Here is a 26,209-nt window from a genome sequence, read left to right as displayed (position 1 = left end):
TAATCCACTTGATCCAGTTACTCATTCTGCTCCTCAGGATGTGAGATAACTGTCTCCTAGTTATCCAGTGATTTCTGGAAACCAGTCTTATGACTGGACACCTCTCCCAATGCAGGATCTCTCACTCTTGGGTATCTCTCTGTCTCATCAGCCCGTTGATCATGGGAGGACGTATAACTGGGCCCATAGCCTGTGCAGCTACAGCAGCTTCCTCCTCATTCCCTGCTTGTTTTCCTTCTGGGAAGTTCTCCTTAATCACTCCCTTCACTGCCCTCCTGCTGATAGCCACTATGGCCTTTTATAGCCTGTGGTTGCCAGGCTTGGTGGTTATAAAATAACGCTAGTACAAAAAGCCTGTGCATTTAAATTCTGTTTGAGTTAAGAAGCTTTGCTCATATATCTTAACAATGAGGCCAGTCACAGTGGCTCATGCCTGTAATCCCAGCACTTTGGGAAGCTGAGGCAGGCAGATTATGAGGTCAGGAGTTCGAGACCAATCTGGCTAACATAGTGAAATCCCATCTCTACTAAAAATACAAAAAATTAGCTGGGTATGGTAATGTGTGCCTGTAATCCCAGCTACTCGGGAAGCTGAGGCAGGAGAATTGTGTGAACCCAGGAGGGGGAGGTTGCAGTGAGCTGAGATGGTGCCATTGCACTCTAGTCTGGGCAACAGTGCGAGACTCTGTCTCAAAAACAAACAAAAAACAACGACGACAATGACAACAACAACAAACCATGAATGGGACCTCTAGCTCTGAGCTACTACTCTGGTCACAAAGCGTGAAAGTGTTGATGGCTGCATGAAAAGCCACCCTCTGTGAAGGAAAAATGTGAAGCAGACACACTACAGTGATGTCTTATTGTGTAACAAGGGACATCATTATAACTAAGTGCTTAGGAAGGGAAGTCATTTTAAAGGCTTTATACTGAAAAGATAGCATAAATGTTTGGGACTAACCTAGTCCTCCTTTTATCACTTCTAGGAAAAAGGAAAAAGAGTCAATAATCTATAGTGCAGAAGATGTGTTCTGCTGGAAATTAATTTGCCTAGAGCTTTTCAGACTGGACCTGCCTGGTTCCTCTAATAAAAGTGAATGTGTTATTTACAATCAGGGCCAGGAAACAGGGAAGGAAACCACTGACTTCTGGGAGCATGGCCTCTACCAGCCTGTAAGCTCCTGGAGGATAATCTTAAGTCTGTGAAGTACTCATTTCTGTATCCTAGAAGTGTACCTAGCAGATAACTGTTATTCTGAATATGGCCCTCGAAGCACATGTCTCACATAGGCCAATAATGTCCTTTATTTTACAAAATGCAGTGGAAATCAAAGGTACCAGCAGGTCTGCCTCTGCACGGGGTGATGAGCCTTAGAGATCTCTTCCTTAACAAGACAGGGACTGGTCCTTTAGAAAAACAAAGTAAATACTATTTTGAGAATAATTACAAAAACACCTTTTGGGGGGCAACTGTCTTTGCAGAATTGCTCACTATGTGCCAGGCACGATTCTCATCTAATTTTACAACATTAAAATAGAGTAGAGTTGGCATTATTTTTTTCATTTATATATGAATAGAATGACTGAGGCTCAGAGAAGCTAAATAAGTTGCTCAAAGTCATAGCTAGTGAGTGCTGATTTTGGGATTTTAAGCTCAGGTGTATGTACCTGCAAAGCTCACCCTTTTCCTAAACAGCACCTGGCACACAGTAGATGTTCTATAAATAAATTCAGAATGATTGAATGAATTTCCCCCTTCTTCATCTTCATCATCTTACACTGGCTTGTCCCTAGTTCCTCCTCTGACCTGGCCTGATGTTTCAAAGTGACATTGACTTGTCCTTAAAGGGTGTTGTTTGTAGAGAAGGGGTCTTGCTGTGTCACCCAGGCTGGTGATACAGCTGGTGAACTCCTGGCCTCAGCCTTGGCCTCCAAAATGTTGAGATTACAGGTGTGAGCCACCATGCCTGCCCAATTTAAAAGTTTATTTATTTGACACAGGATCTTTGCTATGTCATCCAAGCTGGAATGCAATGGTACAGTCATGGCTCACTACAACCTTCAACCTTAGCCTCCCAAGTAACTAGGACTACAGGCATGAGCCACCATGCCCGGCTAATTTTTATTTCTTATTTTATTTTATTTTTTTGACATGGAATCTTGCTCTGTCACCGAGGCTGGAGTGCACTGGTACAATCTTGGCTCACTGCAACCTCCGCCTCCCAGGTTGAAGTGCTTCTCCTGCCGCAGCCTCCAGATTAGCTGGGATTATAGGCCCACACCACTATGCCTGGCTAATTTTGTATTTTTAGTACAGACAGGGTTTCCCCATGGCCAGGCTGGTCTCGAACTCCTAACTTCAGGTGATCCACCTGCCTCAGCCTCCCAAAGTGCTGGGATTACAGACGTGAGCCATCGCGCCTGGCTGATTTTTATTTTTTGTAGGGACCAGGTGTCAATGTGTTGCTCAGGCTGGTCTCAAACTCCTGGGCTCAAGCCATCCTCCCGCATCAGCCTCTCAAAGTGCTCAAAGTGCTGAGATTACAGGTGTGAGGCACCACGTCCAACCTAATTTCAAGGTGTTTCAAGAGGCCACTGTTAAAATGCACTGAACCTTACTTGGGAGAAAGAGCTCAGCCCTCTTTCGACACCTTAGCACGAGTCACTTCTCTGTCATCCATAACAGTGCAAAAGCTTTAGGATGGGTCCAGGTAAATCTGGATTGGGAGGAAAGGGAGTCGCGGGTAAAGCCTGCAAAGGAGTGAGGGAAGGCAGAAGGCCAGAAGAATATGCCTGAAGACAGAATGACTCTTGCAAAATTTTCAAAAGGGTCAGGCACTGTTTTCTCCCGGGATGCCCAATACATTGGCAGAATTAACAGAAATCAAGCCCACAGTCCAGGTCCTCACGTAGTTTGGGACTTTAAGGTCGGCCATCCCAGACTGAGGGGGCCTGACCTTTGGGCCAAGCCGCCGCCTCTCAGCTTTGGGGCGGCGGCGGCCCCAGCCCGGGAGTGGCCCCGGCCGTTCCCCGCAGGCGGGCAGGAGCTCCGAGGCTATTGGCTGGCGCGCGGGCTGCGGAGGGGCGGGGAGCGCCGCCGAAGGGGACTGTTTGCTCCTACGGGCTGTAGATGGAGCTGTCCGGCCCCGGCGAGGGGGAAGGCGCCTGGAAAACGTTCTTCTTCTCCCTGGCCGGCCCGAGCGGGGAACAGCACTCCCAGGATGCAGTTTGTGTCAACACGGCCGCAGCCTCAGCAACTGGGCATCCAGGGCCTGGGGCTGGACAGCGGGAGCTGGAGCTGGGCCCAGGCTCTGCCCCCGGAGGAGGTCTGCCACCAGGAGCCGGCGCTGCGCGGGGAAATGGCCGAGGGAATGCCGCCCATGCAGGTGGGAGAGCCCCGCCGGCGCCATGGCCGCGCTGCCGTGGGGGCGGGGCGCGGGCTGGGCCGCGGGACCGGGCCGCACCGTCCTCCGGGAGCCTCGCGGCGCCCTCCCCGCGCCCGCGCCCGCGCCCAGACGAGGCCCGAGGCGGGCGGGGCAGGGCCGGGCTGCGCGGCAGGCAGGGCGGAGCGGGCCCGACGCAGGCCCGGAGCGGCAGGCCTGGCCCGCGCGGCGCGGAGCAGCGATCGCCGGGCCCGAGTGCGGAGGCCCCGAGTGTGGGGCGGGGGCCGGGACCGCCCTTTCCGGGACCCGGCGGAGCCCTGACCCCCGTCGCCGAGCCGGGGCCCGGGGCTCCCTTCGCGCCCGCCTGGCGGAGGGCTTCGCGGGCTGTGCTTCTGCCCGGCCGCAGGAGTGAATGCCTCGTCCGTGTTTACACGGTGGCCAGTTAGACGAAGAGATTTTTAAAATGTTTGATTGCCACCTTTCACCAAGTGTAGTGAGTAATTCACTTTCCTCCTGCATCGAGTGTGAGCCAGGAAGGGGGCCTTGGAGAGGTGACCGTGGGGTCTTTCCTGTGGTTGGCAAACTTGGCCGCAGGTTGGAATGGCCTGGGCAGCTTTTAAGACTCCTGAGTCCTCGCCTCGTCCAAGAGCTCAGGGTCTCTACCGGGTGAGAGTAGCACAGGCTCCATCCATGATCTCCGTGGGCAGAACCAGTGCTCCAGAATTGGGTATAAAACCAGGGGAGGTGGATCCTCAGAGAGGCCTGAGAGCTTCCCCAGGGAAGAGCCTGGGCCGACCCTGGGCCAGGGCTCCTCAGGAGCCCCTCTGCTCACCACCGGCCTCTCAGCTGGGTGCTAACGAAGGAGCCAGGGGCTGCTGTGCTGTGTTTGATAATTTTCAGAGTTAGGTCTTCAAACCTGAGAAAACTAAACTGGTCCCTGGACTTTCTTAACTTCAACTGTCGACTCTGTCCCCTTCTGTGGGCTAGGGTGGAGTGGAGCCTCCCTGATGGAGGAATGGATGCTTTTGATGGAAATACCAGCACCTCTTACTCAGCAGGGCCTGGCGATCCTAGGACCCTGCTCTCCACTCTGCTCTTCACTCTGCCCTGTCCCAGAGCAGGTCTCAGGAAGCTGGGACTGTGTGGCTGTTGCTGCTGCTCTGAGTCAGAGAGGGGGGCTGGCCTGTCCAGATTGCCTCAAGCAGCAGGCCTCCCCTTTTACCAGCCCAAGGGGCCTCTTCAGCAGCCATCGGGAGGACAGAAGATGACACCTCCTCCTGTCCCAGGTGTGAAGGAGAGTTGGTTCCCAGCCCACGCAGTCCAGTGAGCCCTGAGTCAGACACCAGGTCCTAGATGACCAGTGAACTGTCTGTCACCACCCTCAACTGGTCCCCCTTAGCCATAGGGCTCAGCTCCCAATCTGCACCTATTAGCCTACCTTTCCAGGGTGAGGTCTCTACTGGAAGATAAAAGGGGGAGTCCCCAGGCCATGGGGTACCCCTTCCTCAGGAAGCAAAGAGGGGTCCTGGAGGAGTTTCTCTCTTAGTCCTCTTGGGCGTGAGGGACATCCCCTTTTCACCTCTAATGAGTGACCTTTTTCAGTGAACCTATTTTCATTTTGGAAAATATTTATGAAACAATGGTTGTATGTGGGGGAAGGGAGCTGCTTTTCTGCCCTAGCTTGGACTCTCTGGTCTTTCCTTTCACCGCAGCCCTGGTGGGAATGTGGTGGGGTTTTTTTTTGTTTGTTTGCTTGTTCTGAGACAGAGTCTTGCTCTGCCACCCAGACTGGAGTGCCGTGGTGCCATCTCAGCTCACTACCACCTCCACTTCCCAGGTTCAAGCAATTCTCCTGCCTCAGCCTCCTAGGTAGCTGGGATTACAGGAGCCTACCACCATGCCTGGCTAATTTTTGTGTTTTTAGTAGAGACAGGGTTTCACCATGTTGGCCAGGCTGGTCTTGAACTCCTGAGCTCAAGTGAGCTGCCTGCCTTGGCCTCCCAAAGTGCTGGGAAGGTGTGAGCCACCTCGCCCCACCAGGAATGTTTTTTGTTACCTGCAGCACCTGGAGTGCTTCAGCTGGCAGTGCAGGGAGGCGCTTCGGAGTGACCAGCCGCCTCCCTGTGCCTCAGTTTCATCATCTTTAAAGCAGAGATCATCATTCTTGCCCTAACCTGCTGAGAGATTGCTGGGAAGATTAGCGTCAGATAACTTACATCAAAGTTCTTGGAAACATAAAACACTAGGCAAATATGAAGGTCATCATTAAGCCTAGCCCTGGAAGAAATCAGTTGGTCTATTCAAAGAAAGAAAGTGGCCTGTGACATTTTAGGCAGGAGTCACAGCCGAAACTTGCTAATGGTCAAGGTAGGTGAACTAGTGACTGGACTGACTCACCTAGGCAGGAGATGGGAGAGTGGTGAGTTGGGTGGCTGGGTGGGTAGCTATTGCTGGGAGCATTAGTATAGCCCAAGGTACAGGGGCTTGGCAGAAGAAAGACACCATGTAGCATTTGATTACTTGACCCTTGTTCCCAGCTGACTTCCCCCACTCATACAAGGTCTCATCCTGGGTTATCACTTTCTCCCTCTGCATACAGGCTCAAGAATGGGACATGGACGCACGGCGGCCGATGCCTTTTCAGTTCCCACCCTTTCCAGATAGGGCACCTGTCTTCCCCGACCGCATGATGCGAGAGCCCCAGTTGCCCACAGCAGAGATCTCACTCTGGACCGTGGTGGCTGCCATCCAGGCTGTGGAGAGGAAGGTGGATGCCCAGGCCAGCCAACTGCTGAACCTGGAGGGGCGCACGGGGACAGCTGAGAAGAAGCTGGCGGACTGTGAAAAGACGGCTGTGGAATTTGGGAACCACATGGAGAGCAAGTGGGCCATGCTGGGGACCCTGCTGCAGGAGTACGGGCTGCTGCAGAGGCGGCTGGAGAACCTGGAGAACCTGCTGCGCAACAGGAACTTCTGGGTCCTGCGGCTGCCCCCGGGCAGCAAGGGGGAGGCCCCCAAGGTATGTGGCGGTCCCCAGGGCAGGGATGGAGGTGAGGAACAGTATAGGTGAATAAAATCCTTGATTTCATTTTGTCAACCCTTCTCATAAACTTCTCTGGCTCCCTGTCATCCAATTTCAGTGCCTTCTTTTTTTTTTGAGATGAAGTTTCGCTCTTATTGCCCAGGCTGGAGTGCAATGGCACGATCTAGGCTCACCGCAGCCTCTGCCTCCCGGGTTCAAGTGATTCCCCTGCCTCAGCCCCCCAAGTGGCTGGGATTACAGGCATGCACCACCACGCCCGGCTAATTTTGTATTTTTAGTAGAGAGGGGGTATCTCCATGTTGGTCAGGCTGGTCTTGAACTTCTGACCTCAGGTGATCTGCCCACCTCAGCCTCCCAAAGTGCTGGGATTACAGGCATGAGCTGCCCCACCCAGCCTCAGTGTCTTCTTAGGGCCTGTCTCCACTTAAACAACCTGGTGTTGAACATTCTACCCCAGCAAGGCTCACCTCCACTCATTCCCCAGAGTCTGCATTTCTGTCTTGGACCCTTTGCTCTTGTTCTTCCTAGACCCCTTTGAGTTGCCTGGTTGTCGGCAAGTTTCTGCACCTCTTCACTCCTTGGTTTTCCCACTTGACGCCTACCAGCGACCATGTGTCATTGGCTGTCTTGGTGTATGCCCACCTGAATGTGGCTGGAGTCACATCTCAAATCAGGCTGCCTGGGGCTGCTTTCAAGTCATGGTCACTGACCTCAGGGGGACCCTTCTTCAAGTTCAGAATCCACGCTCTGTTTCTTATTCTGTTTCCTCTCCTGCTTTCCCCTCGGATCCTCAATGCTGCTTTTCATTTCATTGAGAGAACGGAGTCACTCAGAAGAGGCGTCCACATGCAGCCAGCTTGTTCTTCCATCTGCTGCTCCGTGGCCACAGGTTCTGATTTCCCTTGTTCCTGTGGCTTGATGTCCCCTGCCCACCCCAGGAGCTCACCCCAGCATCTCTTTCTTTTCTCCTCTGAGTCATCAGCTCTCCCCTCTCTGCTGGGCCGTTCTCAGCGGCATGTGACTGTTCTGTCCCGCTCTCCATCTCTAACAGAAAACCTCCCTGGGCCCCGCATCCTCCTGTATTGGTGCCTCATTTCTCCACTCCTCTTTAGAGCAGGATCCCTTGAAAGTGTTGTCTGTACTTATCTCCAATTCCTTCTTCCCCATTTTCTCTCCTTCCCTCCCATTTCCCTTTCTCTTTATTATAAAATATTCAAAGAAAAGTAGATAGAATAGTATAATGGGCCCCCATGTACCCACCATCCGGCTTCATTAGCTGTCAATTCTTGGCCAATCTAGTTTCACCTAAATCCCTGTCCACTTCCCCATTCCCATTTTATTTTGAAGCAAACCCCAGAAATCAGTAATTTCCTTTGCAAATATTTCAGTATTAGCTTAAAAGGTAAGGAATTTTTTTAAAAAGTGATAACCTCAATGTTATTACCACCACTACCATAGGAAAAGCTTGAGCCTAGATCACTATCTAGACAATGATTAGATTTTTAGTTGTTTCCATTTTTTATTTTGTTTTCTTTTTTTATCCCCCTCCTTTTTTTTTTTGACAGTCTCACTCTGTCGCTCAGCCTGGAGTGCAGTGGCATGATCTTGGCTCACTGCTACCTCCACCTCCTGGGTTCAGGTGATTCTTCTGCCTCAGCCTCCCAAGTAGCTGGGACTACAGGCATGTGCCACCACGCCCAGCTAACTTTTTTTATTTTTCATATAGACGGGGTTTCACCATCTTGGCCAGGCTGGTCTCGAACTCCTGACCTCATCCACCTGCCTCGGCCTCCCAAAATGCTGGGATTACAGGTGTGAGCTACCATGCCTGGCCCTCCGTTTTTTAAAAAAAGATTTTTGTTTGAATTAGGATTTAAATAACATCCACACATTATGTTTGAGATGTCTCTTAAGTCTTTTTAAATCTGCAGGCGTCTCCTCCATCTTTTATTTTTCCTTTCAGTTTATCTGGAAGGAATTGGGCCATCTGTCCTGTTAAGCATCTCACTGTCTGGATTCTGCTGATTGCGTCCCCTGTGGTCTCATTTAACATGTTCCTCTATTCTCAGTATTCCAGCTGATTGGTAGCTGGATCTTTCTCTCTGGAATGCACTCTGATCAGGCCTTTGCTTACTCTTTTTTTTTTCTCTTTATTTCCCCCAAGTATGCCCTACATATTTACAAGGCCTTTGCTTACTAATGATGCTCGTGGGGTTACAGCCAGCGGTTGCCTCTTAGTCTTCATTTTCCCTGCCCAGTCAGCAGCATTGTGTGTAAGTGACCACTCTCTCCTTGAAACCCCTTGCCATGGCTTCTGGGACACCTCTCTCTCTTGATTCTTTTCCTACCTCACCAGCTTCTCTGTCTCACTGTTTGCCGATTTTGCCTCCTTTTGCCAACTTCCTAATGCATGGTGTGGGCCAGAGCTCCATCTTGGCCTTTTGCTCTTTATTCACTCTGCTTCTTCATGACTGCGTCCTATTTCACAGTCTTTTTTTTTGAGAAGGAGTCTTGTTCTTGTCGCCCAGGCTGGAGTGCAGTGGTGCTATCTTGGCTCACTGCAACCTCTGCCTCCTGGGTTCAAGTGATTCTCCTGCCTCAGCCTCCTGAGTAGTTGGGATTACAGGCACCCGCCACCATGCCTGGCTAATTTTTTGTATTTTTAGTAGAGACGGGGTTTTACCATGTTGGCCAGCCTTGTCTTGAACTCCTGACCTCAGGTGATCCTCCTGCTTTGGTCTCCCAAAGTGCTGGGATTACAGGTGTGAGCCACCACACCTAGCTGTTCTCACAGGATTGGAAGCAATCTGTATGCTGTCACCTCCCAAATAGATTCTTTTCCTCCCATGCCCCCTTTCTTTCTATATCTTGCCCAGCTTTCTTTCTGGAATGCCAGATTCACAGTCCTACCTATTAATTCATTTGGATGTCAGTAAATCTCTTAGATTTCACATGACCAAAGTGAACTGCGGATCTCTTGCCTGAGACCTGTTCTACCTGAAGTCCTCATCGCCGATGATGACGGATGGTTCCCTCCTTTCAAGTGCTCAGGCCGAAGCCTTGGAGTCATATTTGTCTCCCCTCTCTCTCATACTCTACATCTAATCTATTAGTAAATACCATCTGATTTTTCTTCAAAATGTATCCACAACCTGGCCATTCCTCGCCACCTCCACTCCCATGCCGTCGTCTGATCTTAGGCACCATCGTCTTTCATCTGATTTGTGCCATGGCCTCCTGCTGGTTGTCCTTGTCTTCATCCTTGTCCCCCCACCCATACAGTCTTCTCAACACTGCAGCCAGAGTGATCCTTTGAAAATGTGAAGCAGTCATATCACACTTCTGCTTAAACCTCCCGAATAGCCGGGCACAGTGGCTCATGCCCGTAACCCCAGCACTTTGGAAGAAGGCTGAGGCAGGCGGCTCACTTGAGGTCAGGAGTTCAAGACCAACCTAGCCAACATGGTGAAACCCCGTCTCTACTAATTAGCTGGTCTCTACAAAAATTAGCTGATCGTGGTGGTGGGCACCTGTAATCCCAGCTACTCAAGAGGCTGAGGCACGAGAATCTCTTGAACCTGGGAGGTGGAGGCTGCAGTGAGCTGAGATCATGCCACTACACTCCAGCCTGGATGACAGAGCAAGAATCTGTCTCAAAAAAACCAAAAAACACCTCCCAAATGGCTTCCTATCTGATTAGAATAAAAACCCATGTCTGTTTATGACCCGCACTCTCTTCCCCTGCCTCTCTGACCTCCTCTCCTCTCCATCTGCTCCTTCCTGCCTGCTCCCATCTGCACTGCTCTGCCTGCACACCACACATGCCCCCAGCTCAGGGACTCTCGACTGAGAAGTTCCTGCCCTGAATATCTGCATGGCTGTCTTCGCCCCCTCTTCCATCAGGGTCTGCTCAGGTGTGACTTCTTCAGCGTGCCCTTCCATGGCTATCCAATATAAAAGAATCACATCCCTCCAGCATGCTCTTCTCCCTGCCCCTACTCACATTTTCTCCAAAGCACTTTTGCCATTGGCATCTTAAATATTTAAAATGTTCTTTTTTTTTTTTTTTTAAATGAGACAGTTTCACTCTGTCACCCAGGCTGGAGTGCAGTGGTGCAATCTTGGCTCATTGCAACCTCTGCTTCCCAGGTTCAAGTGATTCTCCTGCCTCATCCTCCCGAGTAGTTGGGATTACAGACGTGCACCACCACGAGCAGCTAATTTTTGTATTTTTCTTTTTGAGACAGAGTCTCGTTCTGTTGCCAGGCTGGAGTGCAGTGGTGTGATATCTGCTCACTGCAACCTCTGCCTCCCGGGTTCAAGCAAATCTTCTGCCTCAGCCTCCTGAGTAACTGGAACTACAGGCGTGCGCCACCACGCTTGTCTACTTTTTGTATTTTTAGTAGAGACGGGGTTTCACCACATTGGCCAGGATGGTCTCAATCTCCTGACCTCATGATCCTCCTGCCTTGGCCTCCTAAAGTGCTGGGATTACAGGCATGAGCCACTGCACCCGGTCTAACTTTTGTATTTTTTAGTAGAGATGGGGTTTCACCATGTTGTCCAGGCTGGTCTCAAATTCCTGACCTCAAGTGATCCATGCACCTCAGCCTCCCAAAGTGTTGGGATTACAGGCGTGAGCCACTGTGCCTGGCTTTAAGATATTATTCTTGGCTGGGCGTGGTGGCTCATGCCTGTAATCCCAGCACTTTGGGAGGCCAAGGCGGGTGGATCCCAAGATCAGAAGTTTTAAGACAAGCCTGGCCAAGATGGTGAAACCCCGTCTCTACTAAAAATATGAAAAAATTAGCCAGGCGTGGTGGCGGGCACCTGTAATCCCAGCTACTCAGGAGGCTGAGGCAGGAGAATTGCTTGAACCCAGGAGGCAGAGGTTGCAGTGAGCTGAGATTGCACCCCTGCACTCCAGCCTGAGTGACAGAGCGAGACTCCATCTCAAAAAAAAAAAGATATTATTCTTAAATATAATATTCCTTTTTTGTCTTCTTGGTCGGTTTCCCCCAACCAGAGTGTAGATTCTGCTTGGTTATCTGCTGTATCCCTGTGCCTGGAACGGTAACTGGCTTTGGCTTGTATGCCAAAAATGTTTGTGGCTGTCTCTCTCCAACTGGAGAGCTAACAGCTTCCTGGCAGGGACCGGGTCTTGTATGTCTCTGTCTGCTGAGGCAACCAACCCAGTGACTTTGCCAGAGGAGTTGTTTGACATTACTTATGGAGGCTTCAGAGAACTTAGTTGTAACGGTGGCTCTGGCTCCTCTGCAAAACACTTCCTGGCACTACAGCCACAGAGGCTGGTTTTTAGGGTGGTCTTGCGTATGTCGCTTGTCTAGCACCATCAGCATCTTCGCACACACTGCCCTGTCTGTACTGTGTGTCTCAGCTCATATCTTTGTGGAGCACCGTGATGTGTTCTGTGCGTTGGATTAGGCGTTAGAGGAGACTTGACAAAGGCTCTTACGGAATAATGAAATGGTTTTAGGGTCTGGAATCAGAGAACTTGGATTTAAATCCTGACTTGGCTACATACTGGTTTTCTTTTTTAGTTTTTTGGGACGGTCTCACATTGTCGTCCAGGCTGGAGTACAGTTGTACAATCATGGCTCATACAGCCTTGAACGCCTGGGCTCAAGCAATTTTTCCACCTCAGTCTCTCAATCAGGACTACAGGCACATGCCACCACATCCAGTTAAGTTTTTGATTTATTTTTATTTTTTGTAGTGACAGGGTCTTGATATGTTGCTGAGGCTGGTCTTGAACTTCTGGGTTCAAGCTGTCTTCCTGCCTGGGCTTCCCAAAGTGCTGGGATTATAGGCTGAGCCACTGCATGAGGCCTGCTTATACTGATTTTCCTATCATTAGTCAAAAGTGTTTTTTGTTGTTTCTGAGCCTCCTCAATTCCTCTTTTGAAGAAAGTGAAGTATAAACAATTGAGTAAATTCCCAGCTGGTTTATCTGAATTTCAGGGTTATTATCAATAAAATGAAGATGATAATGTGCTTACTTCATGGAGTTGTGAGGATTAATTTTGTTTGTGGGAAAACATTATGTAGATTATTGTGTTAGTTACCTATTGCTATATGACTACCCCAAAACGTAGCAGCCTAGCCTAAAAAAATAACTATTTATCATCTCACTGTTTCTGTGGGTCACAAATTGGGGAGCCCCTTAGGTGAGTGGTTCTGGCTCAGAGCCCCGTAAGATTACACTCACACTGTTGAGTGGTGCAGCAGTTATCTGAAGGCTTGACTGGGGCTGGAAAGCCTGATTCCAGCATAGCTCACTCACTTGGCCATTGGTGGGAGGCCTCAGTTCCTCAGAATGTGGACCTCCCCCTAGGACTGCTTGAGCATCCTCATAGCTTAGCAGCCAGTGCTCCCCATAGGGAGTGAGTCAAGAGGGAGAGACCAAGATGGAAGCTGCAGTGTCTTTTATGACCTTGTTTCAGAAGGTCCACACTGTCACTTCTTCATTGATTTGTTAGAAGCAAGTCACAAATCTTGCCCACACTGAAGGGGAGAAGAATTAGGCTCTACCTATTGAAAAGACTTTCAGCCGGGCACAGTGGCTCATGTCTGTAATCCCAGCACTTTGGGAGGCTGAGGTGGGCTGATCACAAGGTCAGGAGTTCAAGATTATCCTGACCAAATGGTGAAACCCCGTCTCTACTGAAAATACAAAAATTAGCCAGGCATGGTGGTGGGTGCCTGTAATCCCAGCTACTCAGGAGGTTGAGGCAGGAGAATCACTTGAACCCGGGAGGCAGAGGTTACAGTGAGCCGAGATTGAGCCACTGCGCTCCAGCCTGGGTGACAGAGTGAGACTCCATCTCAAAAAAAAAAGAGACTGTCAAAGAATTTGTGGACATATTCTTCTACAATCCTTTTACCTCAGTCTCTCAATTAGTTAAGACTAGATCTAATTAAGGACCACCACAACCATAGAACACCACAAGAATGTAATTAATCTTGCTAGCAGAGCTATAATTCGTGCACTCTTGGGCAAGCTAGATGCATTCTCTTCATCTGTCAGACTGAAGGAAGCACAGTGTTCCAGATCCTTTGTGCCTGCTGGATTCTGTTGTATCTGTTGATTGATTGAGTCATAGCTAATTCGTGGATATTCTTTTCTATCCAGCTAGACCATAGGCTCCCTGCAGTCTCAGACTATATCACAGATTTCTGCTGCATCCTGTTACAGTGAAGTTTTTTTTTTTGAGATGGAGTCTTGCTCTGTCACTCAGGCTGGAGTGGTGCCATCTCGGCTCACTGCCACCTCCACCTCCTGGGTTCAAGCAATTCTCCTGCTTTAGCCTCAGCCTCCCAAGTACCTGGGACTACAGGTACCCACCACCACACCTGGCTAATTTTTGTATTTTTAGTAGCGAGGGGGTTTCACCATGTTGACTAGGCTGGTCTTGAACTCCTGATCTCAAATAATCCACTCATGCGCTTGAATTCCTGGCATGAGCCACTGCACGTGGCTCACAGTGAAGTTTTTTAAAAGTGGTGTCTGTTTGTAGTGGTAAGAATGTGATTCCAGAGTTTTACTCCTCTATAGAACTGGTGAAATGAGGGATAAGAGTTGGGATGTTGGAAAATATAATGGACCTGGGCCAGGCAAAGTGGCTCATGCCTGGATCTCAGTACTTAGGCAGCTGAAGCAAGAGAATTGCTTGAGCCCAAGAGTTTGAGACCAGCCTGGGCAACATGGCGGGACCCCCATCTCTATAAAAAATTTAAAAAATTAGCTGGGCACAATGGCCCACACCTGTAGCCCCAGATATTTGGGAGGCTGAGGTGGGAGGATCACTTGAGCCCAGGAGGTCCAGGCTGCAGTGAGCTGAGATCCTGCTACTGTAGTTGAGCCTGGGTGATAGAGGGAGACCCTGTCTCACAAAAAAAAAAAAAAAAAAAAAAAAAGATAGTGAACCTGGCTTTAAATGCATTTAGTCTGAGGTACTTAAAGATGATTAAATGGAGCTACTCTGAAGGCTGTGGAACTTTGAAGGGAGCAAGGAAAGTTGAACGGTGTCATTTGCAAAGTAATAACAGCTGAAGTGAAAGAATGAAATTGCCAAGGGAAAAGTGAAGAAACAGGAAAGGGTGAGGACAGAGTCTTGATCTTGGGGGAGGAAGAGGAAAAAGTAAAGAAGACATGTGCCAGATGGACAGGAGGCAACATAGTTACGGGAACCAGGCAAGAGAAAATTCTAGAAAGACGATCTGACCTTTCAAAGAGATCAGAAATGGTGAGGATTTCAACAGAAGGTCACTGATCATCTTCCAGGGTGTGGTTTCAGAGAATGGAGGGTACAGAGGCAGAGTCTAAGGGGGTAAAGAATAAGTAGATCATGAACAGGGAAAAACAGACTCTGGAAGTTCCCAGTGAAGTGGGATGGCAGGGTGAGCCGAAGGAGCAGCGTTGAGGGAAGGTTTTTCTGAGGTTGGAATGACCCTGAAGGGCCGGAGCTGGTGGAGAGGGAGAAACTGTCAATGTAGATGAGGAAGGATTGTTTGGATTAAGATTCACAGGCAGGGGGTGGAGGACAGGTGAAGACCACATACCAGCAGCCTTGGATTTGACAAGGAGAGGGGAAGGAAGGAGTTTGCTGGTGCCTACCTGAGATCAAAGACAGACAGATGTGGGAGGTCACTTACAGGTCTGGGAGAATGTAACGTTTGAAACAAGCCCCCCGGGGAACATAGCAAGGTGTCAGCAAGACACCAACAAGAAGCTTCTGAAGCAGCCGTGAGACAGCGGTATGAATTGGTGGTGGGTGTCTTCTGCGGAGTTCCAGCAACAGAGAATTCAAGTAAAGAAAGGGGGCTGGGTGCTGTGCCTCATGCCTGTAATCCCAGCACTTTGGGAGACTGAGGTGGGCGGATTACAAAGTCAGGAGACTGAGACCATCCTGGTCAACATGGTGAAACACTGTCTCTACTAAAATACAAATAAATAAATAAATAAATAACTGGGTGTGGTGGAACCCCATCTCTACTAAAAAAAACAAAAAACAAAAAAAACTGCTGGGTGTGATGGTGCATACCTGTAGTCCCAGCTACTTGGGAGGCTGAGGCAAGGGAATCACTTGAACCTGTTAGGCAGAGGTTGCAGTGGGCTAAGATCACACCATTGCAGTACAGCCTGGCGACAGAGCAAGACTCTGTCTCAAAAAATAAAATAAAATGAAGAACAGGATCTGTATTAATTTTTCCTGGTTGGGGCTTTGCCTGCATCTGATGGAAGGTCCAGGAATTACAGGTTCTAATTCTGATTGGAAAGGTGGATGGTGAGTCGTCAGTCCATACAGATGGGGCCATGGCGCTGAGGTTTAGGCATCGCACCTGCGCAGGGCACCCTCAGAGTTACAAGCACCTGGTAAAAGGGCTGACATTTCTCGGTGCTCCCCGCTCACCATGCTGAGTAGCGGTAGCCGTGCTCCTGACTGGGCTGGCTGTTTCTAATTCACCCCCAGGTACCATACAGGCCAGCTCTGGCCCTGTAAATGCAGATTTGTGATGATGGGATGGGGGAGGACTGAGGGGTTGGATTTCAGGGTGAGAGTGAAAGGCTGGTTTAGTCAGAATGCAAAAGTGGTAAGAGGGAAGCATGTGTGTCCACAGAAGGAAGTTTAGTTATCAAAGTCATGGAAGTGAAACGATTTTGGGCAATTCGGTCCAAGTTGAGGTCGTGCTGGCGAGTGGCTGAAGTGAGTGTGGATGCAGATCTTTGCAAACTGAAATCAGCTTTCTGTAACTGATCCCAACACACTTGTCATCAGTCTGACAAGTGACTGACACCACGCAATGACTCGGGCTGCAGTGGGGCTTCCTGGTATTGGCACTCACTGAACAGCACACTCGAGTTCTTATTGATTCTCTACTGTGTGCTCCTTGATGATCGAGTTAGAGCAGTGAATGAAGTTGACCCAGGTCCTGAACCTTAGCACAGGCCTTTAGATTTTACATGTGTTGCCTACAAAGAGGTAACTGTGTACACAGAGGTGACCTGACCTGAAATACAGGTTTGGTAACCAGGTTTTACTCTACCTGGCTCATGGATACCCACTCTGAGAACCTGCCACCCCTCTGTCACCCTGAATACCAAAAGAAGCACATTGACTGCTCTTTACCCTCAGGTATCCAGTTGTCCTAAAAGAGAAATAATAAAGGAGGCGGCTAAATGCTTTTTCTAAAATGGCAGAGTTGACCATCCATGTTATTGAAAGCACAAGAAGGTCTGGGACAGAGAGGACTGATTCCATTGAGATGGATGTTCAGAACTGGGGAACCACGGAGAGCAAAGGCCGGGCTCTGGCGGGGAGTGGGTCCTGTGGCCCGCAGGAGAAGAGGAGGGAGGTGGCGGGAAGGAGCAGGCAGGAGGCGCTAGATTAACCCGCTTGTTGACTCAGGTTCCAGTGACTTTTGTCGACATTGCTGTGTACTTCTCCGAGGACGAGTGGAAGAACCTGGACGAATGGCAGAAGGAGCTTTATAACAACCTTGTTAAGGAGAACTACAAAACCCTGATGTCCCTGGGTAAGGACACCCTCTCTTCGGTGAGCTGTCTCTGCAGAGAGTTGTGAAATGCTTGTCAGTCCACGTTAACACTGCCGGGGCAGGTTGTTTCATGTTTTTACGTAATGGAAACTCAGGAAACCTTTTGCTTACCATACTAGTAGGATAGAACAGTTTACAGTAGGATAAAAATGTAAAACCCAGTAACAGGGCCCATTGCCATAGAATTCAGCATTACGCCCCTACCATGCTGGATTACAGTAACACAGCACGTGCACCTCACCATGCACCACATCCCAGCAGCCCGGGGTAAGCCATAGTCGGTCTGTTGCTGGCTTCCAGAGACCAGGTCTTTCTACAGTAGAAACGTAGGAATCTGTCAAGTCATTTTCAAGGTTCTTTATAAGAGGTTACCCACCTAACTCGCATAACTGCTGAAGAGGGACACTCAGGTGGAGGGGGGTGTTGGGGTAGCGGAGAGTTCTCCCGTCCCCTTGCTGGACGCGTTGGTCAACTTCACACAGTCCTTCCCTCCCTCCTCCTCACTTCTAGATGCGGACGGCCCAGTCCCCAAGCCAGATGCTCCGGCCCAGGCTGAGCCCAGGGAAGAGCCGTGTGTGTGGGAGCAGCGCCACCCTGAAGAGAGAGAAATCCCAATGGATCCTGACGCAGGTGATGGCAGTGGAAGTAAGTGCGGGGTCCAGGGAAGGCAGGGAGAGGAGAGCCGGCTGCCCACATGCTGCTGTGGGAGGCACCCCTGTGTGTGCACCACGGGGCGAGGCTCTTGGGTGGCTCCCAGGGGCCAGTTCGGCTGGAATTGAAATTCAGTGGTCACTTACAGGGAGAGATCTCAGGGCTCAAAATAGCACCATGGATATTTGTCTTTGGGTTTGTTAAAGCCACGTAGCTCTGGACTCACAGGTAAGCTGAGTGGAGAGACAGGAAGGGCTTAGGCTAATGCTATCGCCCAGGCCTGATGTGGAACTGCAGAGAGAGGCCCCGGGCCTGGGCTCAGAGAGGCTGACAGAGGAGGTGAAAAGGAGTGTGAGGCAGATGCAGGGTTTCGCCCTGACCATTGCTTAATGCTTGGCCTAACATGCAGCATCATCACCTCATTCTTCGGCCAACACACGCGGCTCACCTGCAGGCTCACCTGGCAAGGCTCTGGCCTCACCGGAGAAGGAATCTTAGCCTGAGGAAATTGGGGCCCTGAGCACATCACACTTGATGAGCTTTTTTTTCTGAGATGGAGTCTTACTCTGTTGCCCAGGCTGGAGTGCAGTGGGGCGATCTCAGCTCACTGCAACCTCTGCCTCCTGGGTTCAAGCAATTCTCCTGCCTCAGCCTCCCGAGTAGCTGGGATTACAGGCGCGCGCCACCACGCCCAGGCTGGAGTGCAGTGGGGCGATCTCAGCTCACTGCAACCTCTGCCTCCTGGGTTCAAGCAATTCTCCTGCCTCAGCCTCCTGAGTAGCTGGGATTACAGGTGCGTGCCACCACACCCAGCTAATTTTTGTATTTTTATTTTAAATTTTGTATTTTTGGTAGAGACAGGGTTTTATCATGTTGGTCAGGCAGGTCTTGAACTCCTGATCTTGTGATCTGCCCACTTCCCAGAGTGCTGGGATTACAGGTGTGAGCCATCGTACCCAGCCACACACTTGAGCTCTTGCTGGGGTGGAAGGCACTAGGGTTCTAGGCCTGCCTCTGCCTTGGAGATCTTTCCTGGGGCCCTGTCCTCCTAAGCATTGTTGGACTAGGTGAAATCTGGTGCTCAAACTGTGTTCTCTGCCTCATTGGAGGAACTTTTGCCTGTCTGGGCCCTCTGTCCTCCCTTTTTTTTTTTTTTTTGTCTGTTTTTTGTTACTTTGAGATGGAGTCTTGCTCTGTCACCCAGACTGGAGTGCAGTGGTGGTGTGGTCTTGGCTCACTGCAACCTCCACCTCCTGGGTTCACGTGATTCTCCTGCCTCAGCCTCCTGAGTAGCTGGGATTACAGGCACCCACCACCATGCCTGGCTTATTTTTTGTATTTTTAGTAGAGATGAGGTTTCACCGTGGTTGCCAGGCTGGTCTTGAACTCCTGACCTCAAGTGATCCACCTGCCTTGGCCTTCCAAAGTGCTGGGATTACAGGTGTGAGCCACTGCACCTGACCGTGTCCTCCTTTGTTTTTTTTTTTGAGACAGAGTTTCTTTCTTGTTGCCCAGGCTGTAGTGCAATGGCACAGTCTTGGCTTACTGCAACTTCTGCCTCCTGGATTCAAGCGATTCTCCTGTCTCAGCTTCCGTAGTAGTTGGGATTACAGGTGCCTGCTACCACACCCAGCTAATTTTTGTATTTTTAGTAGAGATGGGGTTTCACTATGTTAGCCAGGCTCGAACTCCTGACATCAGGTGATCCACCCACTTCGGCCTCCCAAAGTGCTGGGATTTTAGGTGTGAGTCACCGCGCCCAGCCGTCGTCCTCTCTTGTTTTTAAGTGGAGAACATTTTCATGAAACTCACCTTAGAAAGCAGCTCTCAAGGCCACAGTCTCCCCCACAACCCCTGTTCCCAATCTTTCCTTTCTATTGAGATTTGATTTACAGACCATCACATTTACTGTTTTAAAGAATGCAATTCAGTGGCTCACAGAGTCATGCAACCAGAATCACTATCTAATTTCAGAACATTTCTATCATAAGAAATCCCGCACCTGGTCAGGCACAGTGGCTCACACCTGTAATCCTAGCACTTTGGGAGGCCAAGGTGGGCAGATTACGTGAGGTCGGGAGTTCAAGACCAGCCTGCTCAACATGGTGAAACCCCATCTCTACTGAAAAATATAAAAAAATTCGTAGGGTGTGGTGGTGTGCACCTGTAATCCCAGCTACTCAGGAGGCTGAGGCAGGAGAATCGCTTGAACCCAGGAGGCAGAGAGATTGCAGTGAGCCAAGATCGTGCCACTGCTCTCTAACCTGGGCTACAGAGGTAGATCTTATCTCAAAAAAAAAAAAAAAAAGAAGAAAGAAAGAAAAAAAAGAAACTCCACACCCATAAGCAGTTCCTCCCTGCTCCCCTCCCCACCAGCCCCTGGCAACCGCTAATCAACTGTCCGTGTCTATGGGCTTGCCTGTCCCGCACGTTTCCTCTCAATGGCTCCTTTCTTGTCTTCATAAAGCGCTGCAGAAGTTTCAGCTCAGCAGTGGTGGTGACAGCACCTAGTCTTATGTGGTAGCTTTTTACATCAGAAGCAGTGTAATCTCAACAGTTTCAGTTGGTTATCAAACCATCACTGAGCATGAGATAGACTAGGGATCACTGTGTCCTTTTTGTAGATGAAAAGAGTAGACCAGAACCCAGAGAGGTTGAATGACTCATCCACTGAGTTGGTGGCAGAGTTGAAACCAGGATCCCAGTCTTCAGAATCTTTGTCCTATCTCTTTCCTGGTGCCAGAGCCTCCTCTTGCAGCGGCCCTGTTTGTTGCATGCTGGGCTTCTGTGCAGAGGCTGCGTCATTGTCTTTTACGCACCGTGAGTCTTCACTTCATGTCATTGATGGGGTCTCTGAAACTGTGGCTTTGAAATGACATAAAACAACCAATTTTTCTTTCTTGTCAGTGTCATAACTAAACGCCACAGAAGGAAATGACGTTATTTGAGGATCTGCCATGTGTCATTTCATTTGAACTCAGTTTCCAAGAACCTGTTGGTGACTGTGAGACTGACTGTGTAAGGAGGCTGTGCATTCTCTCCAACAATAGAGCTTGGTTGTACCTTGTTGCCCTGCCTGGCTTCTTACAAATCATATATATATACACGTGTGTGTGTGCATCTGGCCTTAGCCTGGCCAGCTCTTTCTGATGGCGGTGACAAACAAGGACTAATTACTCCCACAGAGAGGTCCAACTTGTGGCCCAGTCCTGATTAGCACCCAGCTCGTTACACAGCTCTGGGTTATTCCTGAATCCTCTGTTCAGCCTCATCACCCCTCATTTTGCTGCTTGCCTAGCCCTTTTTCCTGAATGTTGGCTGTCTCTCTGCTCCTGAGATCTTCTGCTCCTCAGGGATCCCCCCTGGCTCTAGCAGGAATCTGAGACCCCCATACTCTCCCCTGGCAAGGGCTGTCAGCCATGTTCCTGAGCCCAGAATGTCCTGGTGACCAGCACGCAGAAAAAAAGACACAAAGCAATGTGATTCTCTGTCCCCAGGAGCAGAGCCCCTGGTTCCTGCACAGGATGCGTCCTCCCAGGTGAAGCGCGAGGAAGCCCTGTGTGTCCGGGGTCAGCGCAGCCTGGAGGAAAGAGCTATCCCCACGGAATCCATTACTGGTGAGTGAGCCAGGCAGCCGTCCACACCAGGGAGGGGCGGGGAGAGGGTTAGCATGGTCCGCCAGCCCCCAGAGTTAGCTGTCGTGTGTGCCAGGCCAGAGGGCTGAGCTCAAAATGGAAGGGCTGTGCATCCAGGACTGGGCTGAGCCAGGATTCCTCCAGGGACACAGACGTGGCAAACAGCATTGACAATTTGCTGGTATACCTAGGGTCAGCATGTTCTGTTTCCTCTCTTCCTCCTATTATCCATTTTTAACTATTCCATCTTCCTCTTTAGAAACAATATCCTGGCAGAAGTACTAAGTATAAGGCTTCATGGGTGGGGGAACAGGGAGGTCAGGAAGATCTGTTGTTCCCTGACCAGGAAGGCCTTTCATTTTTTTTTTTTTTTTTTTTGAGATAGACTTTGGCTCTTTTGCCCAGGCTGGAGGGCAGTGGCGTGATCTCAGCTCACTGCAACCTCCCCTTCCTGGGTTCAAGCAGTTCCCTGCCTCAGCCTCCCGTGTACCTGAGATTACAGGCACCCACCACCATGCCCAGCTAATTTTTGTACTTTTAGTAGAGATGGGGTTTCACTGTCTTGGCCAAGCTGGTCTTGAACTCCTGACCTTGTGATCCACCCACCTCAGCCTCCCAAAGTGCTGGGATTACAGGCATGAGCTGTAATTATGGGCTGCCACCTCTGTGCCAGGCACCCGCATACCTGCGGTCCTGTGAGGGAGCTCTCTTAGCTGGCATTGCAGCTAGACTCTGTTGTAGGTGAGAACTCTGTTAGAGCAGATGTGTGTATCAGAGTTCTCCAGAGAAACAGGACCCATAAGGGTGTGTGGTGTATGTGTGTGTAAAAGAGAGATTTATTTTATTTTAAGGAATTGACTCGTGATTGTGGAGGCTGGCAAGTCCAAAATTTACAGGGCAGGCCGGCAGGTTAGAGACCCAGGGAAGCGCTGTTGTGGCCGCTCGAGCCTGCAGGCGGGGAGAAGGTCCATCTTTTTCCTTAGGCCTTCAGCTGGTTGGATGAAGCCTGCCCATTTCATAGAGGGCAATCTGCTTGACTCGAAGTCCACTGACTTACATGTTCAATCTCAACCTTCATAGAAACTGCTAAATAATGTTTGACCAAATATCTAGGTACTGTGGCCGAGCCAAGCTGACACATAAAATCAGCAATCATGAGACATGTTAACATACTGTAGCCCTTTACTTATCCCCAGGTTAGAGCTCCACAAACCTCATCCCCCCTTAGTCAGAGCCTCACACCCACAGGTAAGTGATCACAGTGTCTGGGTAGAGGAAAGCCCATTCACTTGTCATCAGGCATGATCCTTGAAAGCATCACAGTATTAGGATCTTTAACGAGGTCTTTAAGAGATAAGAAGGCAGTAAAGGGTAAATTAGGTTTCAAAGACTCTGCAGAAGAAAGAAAACATAGGGTCTTTTTCTTACTTCTATACTCCATAAATATATACAACTATAGGCTGGACATGGTGGCTCACACCTGTGATCCTGGCATTTTGGGAAGCTGAGGCGGGTGGATCACCTGAGGTCGGGAGTTCGAGACCAGCCTGACCAACATGGAGAAACCCTGTCTCTACTAAAAATACAAAATCAGCCGGGCGTGGTGACACATGCCTGGAGTCCCAGCTACTCAGGAGGCTGAGGAAGGAGAATCGCTTGGACCCAGGAGGTGGAGGTTGTGGTGAGCCAAGATTGCACCATTGCACTCCAGCCTGGGCAACAGAGTGAGACTGTGTCTCAAAAAAAAAAAAAGGCTTTCTGGAACATGTCATCTTTCCAGAGGAAATACCTCTTTCCATTGTAGTCTTAGCATCAGAATGGGAACCTCGTTCTAAGGAGATTCGAGTTGCTGCAGCACAGAAAGACTCTTCCTTAAAGTCACTGTGATGTCACTCCCCTACAGTATCCTCTTATGTACAGCAAAAGCTCCATTAATTGGGGCCAAGCTGACTGCAACCTGCAGTTAATGAGACTTCCATAATTGTACCTGATGTTTAGGATAATTGCATGAAATCAGAGATTTACTCAAAACACAAACTTGCAGGCAATTTCGCATCTTCTAACACCTTTGCCGCTCTTGTTCCCACGACTAGACTCCCCAATTTCTGCCCAGGACCTCTTGTCTCGGATTAAACAGGAGGAGCATCAGTGTGTGTGGGATCAGCAGGATTTGGCAGACAGAGATATTCCCACAGATCCCAATTCAGGTGAGAACAAGGCCAGAATGAATACTGAGATCAACCAGCATTTTTTCAAAAGGAATCATTAAATTAATAATTTGTCATGTCTATGCAACTGATACTAAAATCACTGGTTTTTTGAGATGGAGTCTTGCTCTGTTCAGGCTGGAGTGCAGTGGTGCAATCTCAGCTCACTGCAACCTCCACCTCCTAGGTTTAAGTGATTCTTAAACCTCAGCTTCCTGAGTAGCTGAAATTACAGGTGTGCGCTACCACACCCTGCTAATTTTTTGTATTTTTGGTAGAGTTGGGGTTTCACCATGTTGGACAGGCTGGCCTCAAACTCCTGACCTCAAATGATCTGCCCGCCTCAGCCTCTGAAAGTGCTGGGATTACAGGCATGAGCCACCGCACCCAGCCATTCAACACTGATTTTTGAACAATAAAAACAACCAAAAAACATCTAGAAGCTGTGTTTCTGTGTCGGAAAATTATTTACATTTTCTGGAATTTCTCTTGAGTGAATACTAGTTAGAAGCTTCCCAAGAAAGTTGGGAGGGTCCAGGCATTCAGGGAGGCATAAGAAAACGGAAGCTCCACTTGCCCGTGGCCTGTGTGTGTCTGTGTGTTTGCGGAGCTGAGAAGTCCAGTGTCATCGCCTGGTAGTTAGGACACAAGTCTCATCCTACGCACCATACCAGGGAGAGAGGATGAGAAGCTGAATCTAGGATTCCTTATACTTTGTCAACTTCACCATAGAGAAATTGAGGGGACCCAGAGCAGAGGGAGTGTGGGGCCTTCCTGCTTCACTATGGTTCTTATCCATGACCTCTGGTTGCGGCCTCTGCCATCGCTGATTTCTGAGTCATACCCGTTAGCCATGGCCCTGTGGGCTGTTATCTGGGACTTTCCTCTGGCCTGTCCCAGCCCCATGTCTTCCTCTGGGGTTAAGTGGCAGAGTCAGGAGATCTGGGTTTTAATCCTGGCCCTCGCACTGCACAGACCTTGGGCTGAGCCTGCTTTTGGCCAACTCGAAATGCAGCGAGGAGCGGAGTCCATTTAGGAAGGGACTTAACGAGGGTAAGGAGGATGGCCTGGAAGTGCAACACCGATCCCAAAACATGCCCTGCAGGCTGCAGCTGCTGCGTGGGAGGGTTTTCAGACCTTTGATGGGCGGCCCAGTAGGAATGACAAAATCTAAGACTGCCTTCTTTCTATGACAACAGAGTCTCTCATCTCAGCACATGACATTTTGTCATGGATCAAGCAGGAGGAACAGCCGTACCCATGGGGACCACGCGACTCAATGGACGGGGAGCTCGGATTAGACTCTGGCCCTAGTGAGTATCGTGCCCACCTGGACCCCAGGGTTTCTCCTCGAGTGGAACAGCTGAGGCCTGGACGAAGGCTGGTGCTTTTCTTAGCTTACTCCTCGCAGGGTGATGTTCTGTTGATGGCAACCTTTCAGAGTTCTGCACCAAAGTGCCCCGGTTCTTTTTTTTTTTGGAGACAGAGTTTCGCTCTTGTTACCCAGGCTGGAGTGCAATGGTGCGATCTCAGTTCACCACAACCTCCGTCTCCTGGGTTCAGGCAATTCTCCTGCCTCAGCCTCCTGAGTAGCTAGGATTACAGGCACGCACCACCATGCCCAGCTAATTTTTTGTATTTTTTAGTAGAGACGGGGTTTCACCATGTTGACCAGGATGGTCTCGATCTCTTGACCTCGTGATCCACCCGCCTCGGCCTCCCAAAGTGCTGGGATTACAGGCGTGAGCCACCGCGCCCGGCACCCCCGGTTCTTTTTGGAGTGTGATATTGTATTAGTTCCCAAGGGCTGTCATAACAAAGTGCCACAGGCTGGGCAGCTTAAACATAGAAACGTATTCTTTCACAGTTGCACAGGTCAAAAGTCCAAAATCAAGGGGTGGGCCAGGCCCTGCTCCCTCTGACGTCTGCAGGGGAGTCCTTCCTCGCCCCTCCCAGTTTCTGGTGGGTGCCAGCAACCTCTGGTGCTCCTTGGCTTGTAGATGTGTTTCTCCAAGACCCCATTGTCACATGGCATTGCCTTGTGTCTGTTCTCACATGCGATCTTTTTTTTTTTTTTTTTTTTTTTAGACAGAGTCTTGCTCTGTCGCCCAGACTGGAGTGCATTGGCATGATCTTGGCTCACTGCAACCTCCGCCTCCCAGGGTCAAGCAATTCTTCCACCTCAGCCTCCCGAGTAGCTGAGATTACAGGCGTGTGCCACCATGCCCAACTAATTTTTGAATTTTTAGTAGAGATGGGCTTTCACTGTGTTGGCCAGGCTGGTCTTGAACTCCTGACCTCAGGTGATCCACCCACCTCAGCTTCCCAAAGTGCTGGGATCGCGCGCCCAGTCCTGACATCTTGAAAGTGCTTAAAATCCACTTAGGAGAAGAGGGACATGGGTTGTTTCTGGTTCTGAACAGCCATTTCAAACTCAGGCAAGCAGATCACACTCTCTGTAAGACAAACTTAGTTCTGGAAGAGCCAGTGTGGGCCTGGAGGAATTGGCAAGAATGAGTTAGGAACAACGGATGTCTCTATTTCAAATAGAATTGAAGCGATCCTCTTTGTAACTGCTGGCTTGGTGGGATGAGAGGGGGAAGCCAGGAGGCTGGCGGTGAGTACCAGGAAAAAGCCGGGTCCACCTCTTCCTCCATAGCTGGTAGGCTACCATTGCTAGCTCTGGCCCTGACGGCATAGGAACTAGAGCCT

At 49.9% G+C, this 26,209-nt stretch overlaps 1 protein-coding gene across 1 annotated transcript in view; it reads left to right on the top strand.

Annotated features, from left to right (window-relative positions):
* Positions 1-3,169: 3,169 nt before the first annotated feature.
* The window catches only part of LOC105711294 (zinc finger protein 282), a 28,492-nt gene continuing 5,452 nt past the window's right edge, over positions 3,170-26,209 (top strand). The window contains 7 exon segments of the mRNA XM_064372404.1: positions 3,170-3,386; positions 5,983-6,402; positions 16,857-16,983; positions 17,515-17,634; positions 21,153-21,272; positions 23,384-23,497; positions 24,697-24,810. Coding sequence (XP_064228474.1) covers positions 3,222-3,386; positions 5,983-6,402; positions 16,857-16,983; positions 17,515-17,634; positions 21,153-21,272; positions 23,384-23,497; positions 24,697-24,810 — 1,180 coding nt within the window. The 5' untranslated portion in view covers positions 3,170-3,221.

Source organism: Aotus nancymaae, unplaced genomic scaffold (genome assembly GCF_030222135.1).
Source record: "Aotus nancymaae isolate 86718 unplaced genomic scaffold, 86718_ANA_hifiasm-v0.15.2.pri h1tg000002l, whole genome shotgun sequence".
In the NCBI taxonomy this organism is placed as follows: domain Eukaryota; kingdom Metazoa; phylum Chordata; class Mammalia; order Primates; family Aotidae; genus Aotus; species Aotus nancymaae.
Note: the sequence above shows the minus strand (reverse complement) of the source record. Positions and strands in the feature narration are given on the sequence as shown.